Below are 17,031 nucleotides of genomic sequence, written 5' to 3'. Positions count from 1 at the left end.
AAATGTTTCCATAATACATTTACTCTAAAACCAATGCCATAATTATACTGAAAGCAAAATGTAATACCTTCTATATTCTGCTCCTCTGAAAAGATTTAGAGGATTTCTCCATACTTTACATTCTAAAAAAAACAAAGAGAAAAAGGGGGGAATTAAGACAGTTTAATGTAGTTAAATACTAATTTAGCCAACATGGTAAACACAGTGCTGGCCACGTATAACACAAAGAAGAATAAGGCATGGATCATCCCTGCTGTCACACAGCATGTAATCAAATCTAGTTATTCCCTTATTTCTGCCTCCATGACCTTTGGTCTACAATTCAAGTACAGCGCTTACCATATTACAAAGTGACTGTTTGGTTTACAGTTTCTCCCTTTAAAATATAAGTTTCTCCTTTTAAAACTTTGCTCATTTTTGCATTTCTAGAACCTACCACAGAATCTGAACTAACTTGTTTAACTGAATTACATGTGGCATGAGAATCAGTTATGTAAAGTATCACCTAAACTGTGTGAAAAGTGCTATGGTAGAGAGCTGTTTTGGTCTAAGAATAAAAAGGAAGTGATTAAGTTTGCTCTGGAGAAATAACAGGAGACTTTAGAAAGGAGGTGACAGTTAAACTTGTTTTTGTTGTTGTTTAGTCATTCGATGGACATGAGTCTGAGCAAGCTTCGGGAGCTGGTGAAGGACAGGGAAGCCTGGCATGCTGCGCTCCATGGGGTTGTAAAAAGTCAGACATGACTGAGCGACTGAACTGAACTTAGTCACTAGGTCATGTCTGATTCCTTGCAACCTCATGGACTGCAGTGTGCCAGGCTTTAAACTTGAACCACTGTAAAAAATGAGTAGATTGTTGCCAGATGAAGAACATTCTAAGCAGAAGTAGTATTAGAAAATCACACACCATAGTTCAATTAGAGTACATGGTGGAAGATTAAAGTACACAGTAGAAGGTGAGAGGGCTTCTGTGATGGCTCAGATGGTAAAGAACCTGCCTGCGATGTGGGAGACCTGAGTTCAACCCCTGGTTTGGGAAGATGCCCTGGAGAATGGAAGGCCAACCCACTTCGGTATTCTTGCTTGGAGAATTCCAGGGACAGAGAAGCCTGGCAAGCTATAGTCCATGGGTTGCAAAGAGTCGGAGATGACTGAGTAACACCTAAGAAGGTGAGGAGAGATGTAAATGAGGCTACAGAACAGACTGGGGGAAACTGATGAAGGAGCTTATACACTACATAAAGAGCTTAGATATTATTCTTAGTAAGAAGCCATCAAATGTTTATAAATAGAAAGATAACAAATATCAGGTCTTTGTTTAGATCAGTAGTTGTCAAAGTACCATTCATGGAACTACAAAGTAACAACACATTTCATAATAAATGAGAAGGCATTATTTGCCTTTTTAACTTTTTGAGTGAGTGAAGTCGCTTAGTCATGTCTGACTCTTTGCAACCCCACGTACTGTAGCCTACCAGGCTCCTCTGTCCATGGGATTTTCCAGGCAAGAATATTGGAGTGGGTTGTCATTTCCTTCTCCAGAAGATCTTCCTGACCAGGGATTGAACCCAGGTGTCCCTCATTGTAGGTAGATGCTTTACCGTCTGAGCCACCCTGAGAGCGAGGGCGTCCTTAAATTTTGTGCCCCAAGCATCTGACTTGCCTCATACTAGTGCAAGTCCTGCAAAGTTGGGCTGATGGTACAAAATCAATGGTTTGTAAAACTGCTGGTATTTTTTTTTTAACTGCTGGTATTTTAAACTAGTAGTCATTGGATTCCTCACCCCTAATCTAGTAAACAGGCAAACAAATATGAAACTTGTCTTCAATATAAGCAATTGTTTTTTGAGCTGAACTAACTTTTTTTTCCTGTGGAGTATCACTTTTATCTGAAAGAATCACCAAGAGACAACTTTATGATTATTCAGATAAATACCTGGCAGACATTTTTCTCAATGAACAAAGTAGGTCTGCCAAATTCAAGGAAGAAAAAACAGTACTTGCTGCTGATGATAAAATTTGAACTTTCAAGTACATATTAGAATTTTGAAAAACTTATATTAGTTACCATGAACTTGACAATTTCCCAATACTTACAGGCTTTTCTGTGAAATTAGTGGAGATATTAATAAATCTCATTTTAAAAAACTAACAATGAATCAATATTTGGAAGACATACATAACTCAGTGAATGAGTATTTTCTAAATGAACAATGAAAGACCCATTCAAAATGGGACACCAAGGGATTTTAATGTAACAGAACATGCAGAGTTAATTGGTATAGCATCAGATTTCATACTGCAACTAAACTTTAAGAAAGTATCTCTCAGTAAATTTTGCTGTTGTATTAAAAAAGAATATCCACAACTTTCCGAAAAGGTTATTAAACTATTTTTCCTTTTTCCAACTATGCATCTGTGTGAAAACAGATTTTCTTCATAGATGTCAACCAGAACATTTCACAACAGGCAATGCCAGAAGCAGATATGAGAATAAGCTATTTTTTTTTAAATTAAGCTAGATAATAAAGAGATTTAAATGAATGTAAAGCAATGGCAGTCTTCTGATTAAAATTTCCTATTTGGGGAAATGTAATTATTTTTCATGATATGTGTATTAGCTCAGGCTACCATAACTAAATACCATAGATTGGGTATAGTTATATTAGAGGTTAGAGCTTCAACACATGAATTTGAGGTGGGAGAGAGTTCAGTTCATAGAAATATGTTAACATGCAATGGGTTTCTGTTATTTTTAAAATAATTAATATTGTTAAAATTTGTTTCAATTTCTAATATGGTAAATATTGGGCATATAATCACTATTTAAACAAAAGCTCTGTGAGGTACTCAATCATTTTGAAGAGTATAAAGATTCCTAGATTTAAAAAGTTTTTGAGAACCACTTTCTTATAGTAAGGGAAGAGAATGTGCTAAAAGGAGAAGTATCATAGGCAAGGAAACTAGTTAGGATGCACAGCAATAATCCAGGAAAGAGATATTTAAGGCCCAGATATGGGCAATGAATGCTGAACTAAAAGGTAGAACAGAGTCAAGATAATTTTTGAGGGGAAAACAATGAGGATCAATAGTCTGGAGAAGAAGGGGAAATAAAAGAGATATTATCTAAAACAATTCAAAGGTTTCTCTTATGGAAATTAATAGATTTTAGGATTATGGAGAGTATCTATTGAAAGAAAATTAGTGGCTTCACTTTGGACTGTAAGCTTAGGATTGCTGAGGGCCATCAAAGGTGAAGATTTCTAGCAGAGTTAGAAATGTGGGTCTAGAATATAAAAGAGATCTTGAGGGCAGAAATTTAAAATTGGCTCTCCCAATATATACGTCTATGGAAGACAATATTATAGAGTAAAATGCAGATACCCAGGGAGAAAAAGTGGAACCAAAGAACTTTGACTCAGTCTCATAATAGGGTATAAGACTGTATAATGCATTATTGTTATAATTATTTACAACTGGACCATGAGCTTCCTTATGACAGATCTATGTCATATTCATTTTAACATGCCTTATTCTTGAGAGCTTGTTTGGAGGTTCTAGCAGGGCAGCACAGCTACTCGTATATCCTTGACCAAAGACTGGTCCTCCTCTCTCGGGGATGGTCATACTCTTCCACCGAGCGCGCAGCTTTGGGAGGGATGCACATGGAGCAGTGAGGGAGGAAGGGGACACCTGCCTAGCCAGCCAGATGAGCCGAATCAACCCTGGCAATCAACAGGGTGACAGATGTCACAACCAGATCACCCTCACATCCAATATGCCTTATTCTTAAGAGTTCTATAATTATTTTATGAAAGGGGAGAAAGGAGAAGAGGAAAGAAAATTACCATTGTTCCTTCCCGTACTTCCTGAATGGCTGTCAATCCCATCCCTACTAATCCTGGTTAACTCCCACTCATGCTTTATGGCTCAGTTTAAATGGTTCTTTCTCAGAGAACTTCCCTGACCACACATAAAAAGTGCCATCAATTTCACTCAGGTAGTATTTTTCTACTAAACTAATATAAATTTCATGTCTAGTTTACTGAACAAATGAAACATTATGGCATTCTACAGAATTAACTCATTTGTATTATTACCATATGATTATAACCTACACCAAATGAAAGTGAAAGTGAAGTCACTCAGTCCTGTCCAACTCTTTGAGACCCCATGGACTGTAGCCTACCAGGCTCCTCTGTCCATGGGATTTTCATACCAAATGAAAGGAACAATAATCCAAAAATGTCACTTCTATTTGGCTTCAAAGATTTTACTTTCCTAATTGTATAATTACTAGATACATATAGAAGAATGGTCTACAATTTAAGTATGACAACAGAATATTCATACATTGATAACAGATTTTGATGTCTTTGTAAATATACTGACAAGAAAAAATATTTTTCCTAACTTTGCTCTCTTGGCAGAGATGGCTAATTGTCTCTGTTCTTTCCTTTATCAGTAATAAGATCCCCTTATCACCTGGGCACATGTACACTGAGAAAATGATTACAATTTCTAACCTCCCTTACAGCTAGTTCTAGCCATTTGATAAAGATCTGACCAGTAGAAAGTAAGTCAAAATAGTATGTAATGCTTCTGGGAAGTATCCTTGGCTGCTGTGGGGAAAGTGTCTTTCTCCTGGCCTGTTCTCCTTCCTGCTGACTAGAATGTGGACTTAATGGCTAAAGCCAGAGCAACTATCTGGGAACACAAGGAAAAACTGCACAGGAGCTGGCAGGCTAATAAAACAGAAGGAGTAAAAAAAAAAAATAGGCCTCTGATGATCATTGCTCTCCATATCAGCCATTAAACCTATATTTAAAGGACAGACAAACTTCTATTGTTAAACGTTTTCTATCTGCCATGGTCAAACACAATCTTAACTATACAGCTCTGAAAACATTTCATTTCACCTGACAAATTCTGCCTGCTGGTTTCACTCTCTCTGTTGTTGGAAGGAGAACCTGGCTCTGCAATGCTGCTTTCTGTTCCTCCCATCAATGGTCGCAAATGGCTTACAGAAACTTGCTCAATAAAAGATGTGCCATGCTTATGAAAGTACCACCATTCAAATATCTGTGACAAAGAGAAAACATCTTTCATTTAAAACAGAACTGATCAGCAGATATGAGCTCAAGTCAAAACATTCTCTCAAGACATTCCTGTTTAATTCAGTCTTTTAAATGTACTTTCCTTTCAAAAAACAAGCCAAACACAAGATTCCCTGATAACACATACGAAGCTGAGGTAAAATGCCTTTTTATAGCTTTGTCATAAAATTCAGACAAGCTTAGGCAACACTAGAAGAAATAGGCCTGTAAATAAAGCATTTAAAAAACAGTAAGTGTCTAAGCTATTAATAATATGTTATGTTACAATGTCATTTTAGTCTATCTGTAGCACAACTAAAAGAAAAATAATTTTGAAACAACTAGTATGATGTGCTTTGGAGAAGGCGATGTACTCCTCTCCAGTACTCTTGCCTGGAAAACCCCATGGATGGAGGAGCCTGGTAGGCTGCGGTCCCTGGGGTCGCAAAGAGTCCAACACGACTGAGCGACTTCCCTTTCACTTTTCACTTTCATGCATTGGAGGAGGAAATGGCAACCCACTCCAGTGTTCTTGCCTGGAGAATCCCAGGGACGGGGAAGCCTGGTGGGCTGCCGTCTATGGGGTCACACAGAGTCAGACACGACTGAAGTGACTCAGCAGCAGCAGCAGCAGTATGATGTGCTTAACCACTAGACTAGGGTTAGAATGCCCACAGTGACTCCCAATTCAGCCATACTTTAGCTGTGTGTTTTGTGTAAGTCACTTAAATTCTCAGAGCCTCAATGTCCTATCGAGCAAATGGGGTTGACAAGAATTAGAAGTTCTTCTGAACAATAAAGTACTAATCCAGTATTTGGCAGTACTATTAACGTAGGTTAAGAGTCAGGTTGTTTCCCATACTGAACTACTTAAAAATCAGGATATTCCTTTCTTTCTGTTTCCACAGTTTATCACTATTATAAGAGGCAATCGAAAGCAGCTCTCTGTGTTGAATTAGCAGAGTGTTTCATATTTGGATATTCCAGCCTTTTCAACTCCCTTTGCTGGCTTCTTTGGGTGTGAGCTTAAACGATATGTCCAAAGGGAATTTTTCCTGATTCCACAGAATGGAAAACTATTTTATGCACTCCCATAGGCTCTTTTTTCCTTTTCAGAGTAATCTTTGTACTCATAATAACTAAACAACTGGCTTTGCTGCTATTCTTCAAGCTCCCAAGCATACAACCTCTTCAGGTAGAAATAACACAGCACAACTAGCCTCCTCATTTCAGGTGGTAAAAGAAATTATAAATAAACTTTGCTAATAAAAACTCATCAATATTTCAAGGGTAATGACACAGTTCAACCTTTAAAATGTTACTTGAATTCCTAATTTTTATAAATTTAAAACTCTGATTTGAAAAAAGTAACAAATTTTAAAAATTGATTACATATTATATGTTATGAATCAATATTATATATATATGTGTGTGTGTGCGTCTAAGTTTTCTCCCCTCCTTATAAATGAGAAAATTAGGACTCAATTCATGTTACTTGCCCAAATGGCAGGGTCAAGACTCAAAACTACATCTGCTGGTTCCAAGACCAGTGCTTTTTCCACTATATCAGCTGTTTAAATATAGTTTATCTCCTTTATTTAGATCTTTATCAGTTCAGTTCAGTCACTCAGTTGTGTCCCACTCTTTGCGACCCCATGGACTGCAGCATGCCAGGCCTCCCTGTCCCTCACAAACTTCCAGGGTTTACTTAAACTCATGTACATTGAGTCAGTGATATTATCCAACCATCTCATCCTCTGTCATCCCCTTCTCCTCCCACCTTCAATCTTTCCTAGCATCAGCGTCTTTTCAAATGAGTCAGTTCTTTCCATCAGGTGGCCAAAGTATTGGAGTTTCAGCTTCAACATCAGTCCTTCCAATGAATATTCAGGACTGATTTCTTTTAGGATGGACTGGTTAGATCTCCTTGCAGTTTATTCTATGGCAAAATATGCTAAATTATGAAAAGGTTTCATCCAGAATTCAACAATTTAAGTCAAGAGAAAAGTCTCTTTTTCATCTGGCATTTCTCTTTAACAAAATGGTAAAGTGTCCCTATAGGAAAAAAAAAACAAACCTCCAACACAAATGCTATTATTTTTACATTTCTACTATAGTTACAGAGCACCACCTAGAGATGAGAAAAAATTCAGAAAAATTTCATTCGCCATGCATGCCATAATACTTCCTAAGATTTTTATCTGTAGCAGTATTTTTCCAAAGTTGATACTAGGAAACACTAGCTCCTAAGGATATTAATAAAGATTACAAAATTTTTAAAAATCTTTTTAAATTAAAAATGATACCATGGTTAAATAAAGCAAGAGGAAACTGAATTAAACAGGTTTTTGTGTAACTTCTTAGAATAACATGGCCAAAATTCATCAAGTGCTACTATGTTGTTGCAAGTTTTCACACACATTATCTCATTTAATCTTCATAACTGTGAAACTGATACTATTATTTTTTTTTTGCCAAGTCAGGCAGCTCATGGGATCTTAAAGGTTCTGGACCAGGGATCCAACCTGGCCTTCAGCAGTCAAACCAGGGAGCCCTAAACCAATGGACCACAAGGGAATTCCCAAGTTGATACTATTATAATCCCCAATGTATAGATGAGGAAATTGGAGCTTTAGAAAAGTTAACTCACTTGCTTGAAGTTACACAACTAAAGTGATGGTTAGTCTAGTTTCCAAACTCTACTCTTAAGCACTCTAGAGAGATAAAACACTCTAGGCAAGTAGACTATAAGCCCAATTCAAGACACATATAAATTTTTAGTCTGCTCAATGTTGCCAGCATTAAAGTACTGGAAGACTTTAGATAAAAACTTTACATCCAGGTTTTCTTGAAATCATTTGAAAAAAACTGAAAGTTCCAGTAATACGGTCTGCAAATCTACATGGCAACAATTATCTTTAGCCTTTTCTAGAAGGACCATAGCCTTTTCTAGAAGGAACATGTACTGTCCAGATTATCAAGTCTTCAAAGTAAATAAAAATTTTATTTTTTACACTCTGCCCATTTTACTCATTTTTGTTACTAAGCCAAGCTTATGAGCATTTAGTTGGGGAATTCGCCTCCCGCTACACTCCCCACAACATACAGTCTTTTATATACAAATGAATACTACCAATCTCTAAAAGTAGAGAGGAAGTTGCAGTGTTTTTTAAAATGTTTTCACATTTTAAGAATGCTAATCTATAAGTATTTATAATTATTATAACCATTTAAAGAGATCTGATTTTTAGATAAACACCAAAGCATGAAGGAAATGAAACTACTTACAAATATTAGTCCTGATATTAGAGAAGATGTCCCTGTAAGTGCCACATAGAATCTGGGTGTCAATGAATTTAAAAATACTGTCACTGCCAAAAAAAAAAAAAAAGAAAAATCAACGTTTAAAAGTATTGAAGTTACAAATATGTAGGTGTCTTTATGAGTGGAGGAATATAAGTAGATTAATATCTAGTATGAGATTCATTTGAAAAAGTTGTAATTTTTTAAAATGCTACTTTGCATTCTCATTGTATCATATCTTAAAAATGCCTTCACACATGTAAGGAGATCATTTAGCTTGCTGTTGAGAATAAAACCAAGAACATCATAATTTAGACAAGAACTTTTGCAGTTCCACCACATATATTACAAAGGAGGATTAAAACTATTTTCTAATTATTTTGGTGACATCCAAATCAGTGTTTCAAATTAGAGAGAAGGAAATAGTGTAGTATTTGACAGGTCACCTAGAGAGGCAAAATAGCCCAAAGAGAACAGCACACTAAATGGTTCCTATATCTGATTCACTGAAAACCTGGACCAGACTCTTCACTTCAAATAACAGTCTCATAAATACTTTGGGTTTTAGCAAGAAACAAAAATCTGTAAAGTCATTGACTCTCAGCTGAATGGCATATCTAATTAATATGTAAAAAAAAAAGAACTCAATGAGTAACATTTCACTGAGCGTACAAACCACTAGTAAACACTTCATTAACCTGTAACAGAAACACCAAATTAGCATTTTCAAACAGTCTAGGAAGGTCAATTTATCTAGCTTGTTTTAGTGTGTTAGTTGTATCTGATTTACATGCTCAGTTCTTTAAAAGTCCAAATATTTCAGAATATTATCTCAGTCTTTCATGTTATCTCACAGAATAGAAAACGGAACACTTGCCTCCTCTTTCTACAGAAAAATATAACAGCACTGACAGGCAAAATCGTCACACAACAGAAATACTTTCATTTTAATCTGAGGTGGCCGATTTGTAATGACATAGTAAGAGGCCCTGGCTCCCATCCACTCTGACCCTGCTACAGCTAAAGGATATTTGCAGAATCCAGGGGATCGTCACCTCTTAGATGTCTTTGGGTCTTCAGCCCACACTACACAGCAAGCTCTCTACGAATGTTGAAAGACAGAACTAAGGAAAGTACCCACTACTGTTTGTGGCTCTCTTTCTCTTTACTTCCCGTATTGTTCTATTTTATTACTCAAGATAAAGCCTAAAACAGAGAACGGACAAAAATATATCGGAAACTATTTCTTGACAACGCTATTTTAAAACATGAGAATAGTTGGCTACGATCGTGTTTTCTGTTAGATGTTTTGTTGTCTGGGTGTGGGTTCTCTCAGCTGAGTGGCGGGAGACTCAAAGGGTGTACATAAATTCTGCATCCAGGTCTGAAATTGCTCTCATCTGCCCTATCACCTGAAGTTTACTGCTTGTCAGGTGGTTTCTCTTAGGGCGCAAGAGGGCACACGAGAGAGGGCGGATCTTAAGAGTTCCGGGAGGAGCCGGCGGCTGCAGCTCAAGTTTGACAATCAGCTGCGGCCTCAAAGAAAAAGAATCCACTCGGTCGCTTAAACTAACTCATTCTCCGAGGCCCTCCAGTGATAAGGAAATCTCAGCGCTTTGGCCTTTGCCCCCGACACCTCTAACTGCCCCCTCCCCGGACCGCCGCCCGTCCCCGGGGAGCTCTGGGCCTCTCACCCGCTGCCAAATTCTCACACAGCCTCAGCGGGACCCTCAGAGCGTAAAGCAGCCCCAGCCCCGCCACGAACCACAGTGAGGCCCCAGTGCCCGCCAGACCAGCCCGCAGCCGCTCCCTCCAGCCCAGCGGCGGGCTTAAGCCGGGAACAGGGGCAGAAGGAGACGCTGCAGCAATCGCTGCTTCACCTAAGCCGTCACTGTCCGCCATCTTGCCGCTCCCGCTGGCGCCGGGAGTTGGGAGGGGAGAAGGGCAGGAAAGCGGGAGTCGGGAATCCTGGGATAGTGGCGGACCTAAAGTTGGTCTCCGTGAAAACTGATTGTCCCAGGGAACGGGGACGAAGACCTGGAAAGTGGAGGAACGCCCCAGGACTGAGCTACCTATTCCTTCCGAGGGAGGGAAAGGGTGGATGGCGACACCTATTCTGGAGGAACTGAACTGTGACCCCCGGAGTGAAGTGTTTTAGCCTCCAGACGAATGAGGGTCGCCTTCCACCCCATTCCTAGGGTTGAAAAACCCACCAACCGTTCCAGAGTCCGAGCAGCACTAAGCCCTTTGGGCTCGGCTATCATGGAGAGCACTGATACTGGGAAAATCTACAGGAGTAGCGACAGCAATTTGGTCGGCTGGAGCTCGGGCGCCAATACCAGTCAAAACACTCTCCCAACGTCCCATAGATGAATAGGGAAATGGCTGCAGCTCTGGCAATTCCAGTCGAAACACGCTCCCAACGTCCCCAAAATAAGTGGGGAAATGAATGTAACTCAGTGAGAAAGATAGATTTAAAATGAAAGTTAGCCGACTTCCTTGGGCGCCGAGGCCGGGGGCCATCACCCCCGCCCGTAACTGACATGGCGCTCTCGCGGTCGGCGTTTCCGGGCGGGTCCTTCCGACGCCCCTCGCTGTGATTCCATCACTCGGCTTTCTTCCCAGCCTCCCTCGCGCCAGGGCCGGGCTGGGCCAGAGCAGCCCAAGATGGCCGACTTCGAGGATCGGGTGTCGGATGAGGAGAAGGTAAGGGGTTCGCCTCTCTCTCTTGCCTCTTCCCGGGACAGGGCAGGGAGGCCCGACCTGACTGGGGTGGGAACCCCGGCAGTGCACCCAGGAGAAGAAAGCTTCTCGGTCTGTGCCGGCATACGCTCTCCGCAGTCGGGACGCTTCGCTGCCCTTTTAGGGGCTTTCCTCTGCCTCACGGTGGCCCCAGTTCCCCATTCCTCAACTCTCTTTTACTCCTGGGCCTGAGGCACAACCTGGTGACCTTCCTGCGAGAGAAGAGACCTTCCGTTATTGAACTGTGACTGTGGACCTTTTTTGTATTTGAGAAAGGGGGCGATGATGATGTCGCGACGAATCAAGAAGCAATTATTTTACCGCCTTTAGCGGTTGGGGCTCACCCCATCCCCCCATTTTTAGATATGATTGGGGCTAGTTTAGGGCGAGTCACTTCCTGGTCAGGGTGGCCTCTTAACTTCCCTTTTGCTCCTCCTTCCTCAGGAAGTGATTTTGCTGTCACGACTCCTCGACAGGGAGAGGTCTCTAATATATCGGCCACCTATCCTCCTACACCTCTTTTCCCACATACTACCGGCTAAACTAACTCGCGGTAATAAATGTGTAAGGCTCAGGGACATTGGCTTCAGAATCTGAACACGCTTTTCTCTGTAACACTCCTTTGATTGTACGTATACGGCCCCCGCGGTGACTCTGTCCCTTGCGTCTTTTAACGATAATTTTTGAAAAACAGTTTTCGACTTTTTTCTTAACAAGATTAGCCAACGAATTCTTTCTTTTTAACTCCAGAAAGGTTTTATGTCGCACATAAACAATATTAACACATGCAAGTCTGGACAAAGCTTCCTGCTTTCTTTGGTGCTCCACTGTGATGTCTTTGATTATAGTTGAACTTGTCAGTGTGTAATTTGTATGCTTTTTTTATTTTTTCTGTATGCTTATTTCTTTAAGAGTGTCTTAAGTACAAGAGAATATTCCACCTTAGGTGGAATAATTTTTTTCCTGACAACTGCAAACTTTTCATAACAGTTTGTCAGGCTTTTCAGTAAATAGGTTAAAGATTTTAGAACTTGTGAATATTACAATGATTTCACAACATTATTCGTAGTAGGACAAGGAATTTCCCACAGTGACTCTTAAAAATTGTATACCTCTGAATGCTCTGTAAATGTATCTGGGTTTTCTTGGACTGTTCATGATCCAAGAGTCCTCTGTGTGGAATAACTTGATATATCATATACACCATGCCATTTTGAAATGCTGAAGAAAGCGCTGAACATTCACAAGCCATTGAACAACACTTCAGAATTAGATTTTCTCTTACTTGGAAATTGATTCTCATAAATGTAAGATATAGCAGGGCAAGGACATTTTATACTGTATGTGAACTTACGCTAGAGAGAAAACTGTTAACATAATAAAGTTTATTCTAAAGGCAAAAAGTTATAATTCAGATGAAGTTAAATTACAGTGAAAATCATGGGATAGCAAAGCATTTGTGAACCTGATGGCCCACTTAAGCAAAATTTCACTAGGAATTTAAGATAATAAACTTTGAAGTTTACCAGTGTTGGGTTTTTGTTTTTGACAGGGTTAGAATGCCTTTTTAATTAAACTTGGAGAAAAAATACATACTTCAAAGTGTAAATTAAGATGTCTCTGGATATTGACAGTGTTGAAATTAGTGACATTAAAAAAATAGCCTTAATTTTATAGCAGCAGATGTGTGACCAGTTTTCTCTTATCGCCCAGCATACTTCTTTTGTAGTTTAATTTTAATAATGACATAGCAAACAAATCATAATTGTAAGGTAAATCTACTGCCCAAAAAATGTTGATGAATTTTATATTCAGTAAACAGGTTTTAGATTAACTGCATTGTCTTCATTAGAGTAGATAACTAAGAATAGCTGATATAAAAAAAATCTCATATAATAAATCCATATGACTGAGATTACTGAAATTTTGTTAGAGTCTTTATTCCTAGAGATGAACTGATATGTATTTCTCTATTGTGGATCAGTAGGTGAAAATAAAGGGCTTTGACTTCAAAGATTACTTCCATTTTCCTTCAACTTTATATTTGACCTCTTTTCCTCCAGGCCTTTTAACTGAAGTCAAGAACTGAAAAAGTATTTTTCTGAAAAGACTTGTTGATATGACTACCTTAGCATTCATAAACAAAAAGTTACCTTTAAGCAAGATGCTTGTTGTACAAAACTTTCACAACCAAGGCACTATTACAAAAAAGATATTTTCAGCCTTAGTTTGTATATTGATTCTTCCTTGAGGGTACTGTAAAATTTTCATTTTTTTCTTTTATTAACTAAGATCTCAACTGCATTTGATTTTATTTTTTGTAGCACACGTGTGTCATGATGCCAAATATATTTTAATACTGCTTTTTATCTTTGTTATATTTTCTGAAAACAGTGAACCCAGAGCTGAATTTGGTGGTGAGGGCCTCTGATTTCCTTGCAAATATTTCTGTAAAAGCTAGTAAGATCAACCATTCTCATAACTAACTGCTGAAGTTTTTGTCACTTTATAAAGAGGAAGTTGGGTTTTTTAACTTCTGCATTGTTACCTGAAATGGTCATGATGAGCTGCCTAAATAAAACAGGAAGTTGAAAGTGTGATAACTTGCAGAAATAAATACTTTTAGTTTTATCCTAGAGTTCAGTTTCTGAGAATGAGCTCTACTTATCTAGTACTTAGAGTCTTCAGTTACATGGTTCCAAATGCTTTACAAGACCAAAATGAAAAGATGCCATAATTAGGACATTTAGGTATGAGATAAACTACTTGTTTGGATTCTTTGCACTGACTGTTTCCTTTAATTCATGATTCAGCATTTTAAACACATAAATGCACACAGAATTTTAGGGTTGAAAAAAGTGCCACTGGTACATTTTTTTCTTCAACCTAACAAGTGTAATGTTTGTGTATAGCTTCAAAAGTACCATAACTGAAAATTGGATTCCTATGCTTTAAGTTTAGATAATACCATCTTTAAGACACTTTTTGAGAAATGGGTTTGTCAAAATTATATAGGAGAGATGTGGAAAATGTTGTAAATAGATGATGAAATTTGAAGGCTTTGTTAGAGATCATGAAGATACTTACACTTTTAAAGCAGATTTCCTTGATTATGTGTTACCTCCTGAGTGATTACTCTTTAGAGTAAAGTAAACCCTAAAGCTTAATGGCCATGGCTGTTTTGTAACAAGTCATTCATTAGAATTAATACTAGTTTTTAAATCTTATGTTGGCTTTGCTGTGTAGTATTCATATAATCTGTTACAAAATCTTGGACAGGAGCACAAAGCCTAAGCAGGTACAAACTCAGGTGCCCATTTTTGGTGAAGAGTGTAGGTTTATTATATTTCTTCAAGAACATCTAGCTATTTCATTAGGGCTAGTCTTAAGGCTAAGCAAAGCATTTGTCAAATAATTGAGACCCCAGGTAAGTCTGATTCAGAAGCCATGCTTTTCTCACTATACTATTTTTAACATATCCATGAATGAAAAAAAATCAGAGTAATTCATTTAATGAATTAGATTCTTTTTTGGGGGGGGGGGGGTGGGGGGTGTGTGTTCTGGGTCTTTGTTGCAGCACATAGCCTTCTCTAGTTGTGGCACAGAGGCTTAGTTGCCCTGCAGCATGTGGGATCTTAGTTCCCCAACCAGGGATCCAACCTGAGTCCCCTGCATTGGAAGGCAGATCCTTAACCACTGGACTACCAGGGAAGTCCCCTATTTAAAGAACTATAAATGAGGTATTGTGGGGTAGTGGGCAAGAATAAGCCTCAGGATATTTGGTCTCTTCTTGCTGTGCTGTTAGCTACCAATGTGATTTTGGAAAAATCACTTATCTCTGAGCCTTGAAAGTTTTCTTCTAAAATAGGTGGACCTCAAAAGTTTTCTTTTAATACAGGTAAGGGGAATTGGATCAAACTGACTGAACAAAGTTTAATGAACTTTTCAAACTCTTCAAATTAAAACAAACTCTGTTTTAAAAACTGAAATGTTAAAATGTTCCAGGAGTCTCTGTCATTATCTGCTTTGGCACATCTGCCCTGATAACGAAGCTGTGAAATCCTTGGTTACTGCAAATCTAGTGCCTAGCAGAGCACCAGGTACATAGTGTAGGCCCAAGCTATTGGCATGAAAGACACCAATCAATCACAGCTTCATTCATTTTGGTATTTCCCCGGCTCATGCTCCCTCATTCCCCTTCCCCAATTATTTCTGGTAATCTGTAGATATTTCTTGTGTTCAGGAATATGTCCACACTATGGGTGCCTCTTTGGGCATACATAGTGCCTAAGCATCTACTGCAATTACTCTGTCATGGTGCTCTGTCACAGCACTGCTAAGAATCTTTGATCCCCCTGGGAGCATTTTCCTAGTAAACTCAATAAAGTTTTGAAGCCTTATTGCATATCAAAATTAGTATCTATACAGTTGTCCCTAGGTATCTGGGGGAGTGGTTTCAGGGACCGCACGCCGCCCCCCCATGCCAAAACCTGCGGATGTTCAAGTCCCTTATATAAGAAGTAGTAAGGTTAGTTCTCTGTTTCTGCACTCATGGATACAGAGGGCTGACTATGTATACCTTGCAAAACTCCTAATAAAAGTTTTTCCTTCATATGTCCTTTCCTTTAGAGCTCAGAAAAACACATAGAATTAGGTTTCATTACTCTTGTCTGTCTCAAGTGCACGAATTCCTTCATCTTTTTGGAAAAAAAAGTCCTTATGTGGAGCAATTCCTGAAAGTAAAAACCTTGGACAGAGGAAACTTGTCATGATAATTTTTTGATAAGCCAGTTTTACTACTTGGGGATTTCTGAACTAGGTGATGATTTGAATATATACCTACAGTTATTTCCCCTTCTCCCTTTATCAGAACCTCCTGCCAGCCTCTGCATTTCTGTTCTTTCCACCATTATTCTCATTTAGTCACATGGACTCAGGACATTGTCATCATCTTTTTCACTCATAACCTCTCCTCTCATGTTCAGTTAGTATTTCAGTCTTGTAAATTCTTCTTATCATTAGACTTTATTCTTCTGTTTCCATGAGTCTTTTAAAAATTATTTTGAGTATATAGGAGCTATAATCAGATGCATAAAATTAAAATGGTAGAAAAGGACATGAGTAAAAAGTCCCCTCCCACTCACTTTCCAGCCACCAAGTTCCCCTGAGCGGCAGCCAATATTACCAGTCTCTTTTCTATTTTATTTATTTATTTCAGTTTTATTTACCAGTGGTTAAGACTCTGTGCTTTCACTACTGTGGGCCCAGGTTCAGTCCCTGGTCTGGGAACTAAGATCCTGCAAGTGTGTGGCACAGCCAAAAAAAAATTACTACCACATTTGCATAGTGCTCTTTTGGGCATCTACAAATACGCCACTAAGAATTTTAGTATTTAAAATGTGTTATAAAACCAAGGTGTTAAAAAAACCAAGGTGTCGAGAAACATAACTTTAACAGTTTAAAGATCTTGAAAGTCCTCATGACAAGGCTGAGGGCACTGTCTTCTTCAGAACCTCAACATTATTGTCTACAGCAGCAACGCTTACATGTTTCTTTCAAAAGCAAGATTTCTGGGTTTTCAGACCAGCTGCATCAGAATTTGGAGGGATAAATTCTTAGGAATCTATTTTTAATAAGCTTCCCAATAATTATTGTGCAACTCCAGAGCTACTCTCCATATCTTAATCCTTTGCTGGATAAGGGAGAAGCTTGATTCATCAGAATAGTAAGGACAAACGTTTATTAGCTAGGCTGATGAAACTAGTGTTTAAGAAGAGGGTAGCAACTAATTTAATAAATACAGGAGGGGCAAGATTATTTTTTAAGTAGATCAGGTACGTAAGAAATCAAATTACCATTTTTTCAGTTTAAGCATGGAATCAAGCCAGAG

The 17,031-nt window shown here is 38.6% G+C and overlaps 1 protein-coding gene across 1 annotated transcript in view; it reads right to left on the bottom strand.

Annotated features, from left to right (window-relative positions):
* Positions 1 to 10,301, bottom strand: part of ST7L (suppression of tumorigenicity 7 like) — a 63,610-nt gene extending 53,309 nt beyond the window's left edge. The window contains exons 1-4 of the mRNA XM_052636754.1: positions 10,094 to 10,301; positions 8,385 to 8,467; positions 4,920 to 5,082; positions 68 to 122 (exon numbers count right to left, since the gene is read on the bottom strand). Of these exons, the coding sequence (XP_052492714.1) occupies positions 68 to 122; positions 4,920 to 5,082; positions 8,385 to 8,467; positions 10,094 to 10,301 (509 nt within the window). The remainder of the gene's footprint in view (positions 1 to 67; positions 123 to 4,919; positions 5,083 to 8,384; positions 8,468 to 10,093) is intronic.
* Between the last annotated feature and the right edge of the window lie 6,730 nt (positions 10,302 to 17,031).

Source organism: Budorcas taxicolor, chromosome 3, assembly GCF_023091745.1.
Source record: "Budorcas taxicolor isolate Tak-1 chromosome 3, Takin1.1, whole genome shotgun sequence".
Taxonomy (NCBI): domain Eukaryota; kingdom Metazoa; phylum Chordata; class Mammalia; order Artiodactyla; family Bovidae; genus Budorcas; species Budorcas taxicolor.
This window is presented reverse-complemented; position numbering and strand designations above follow the sequence as displayed.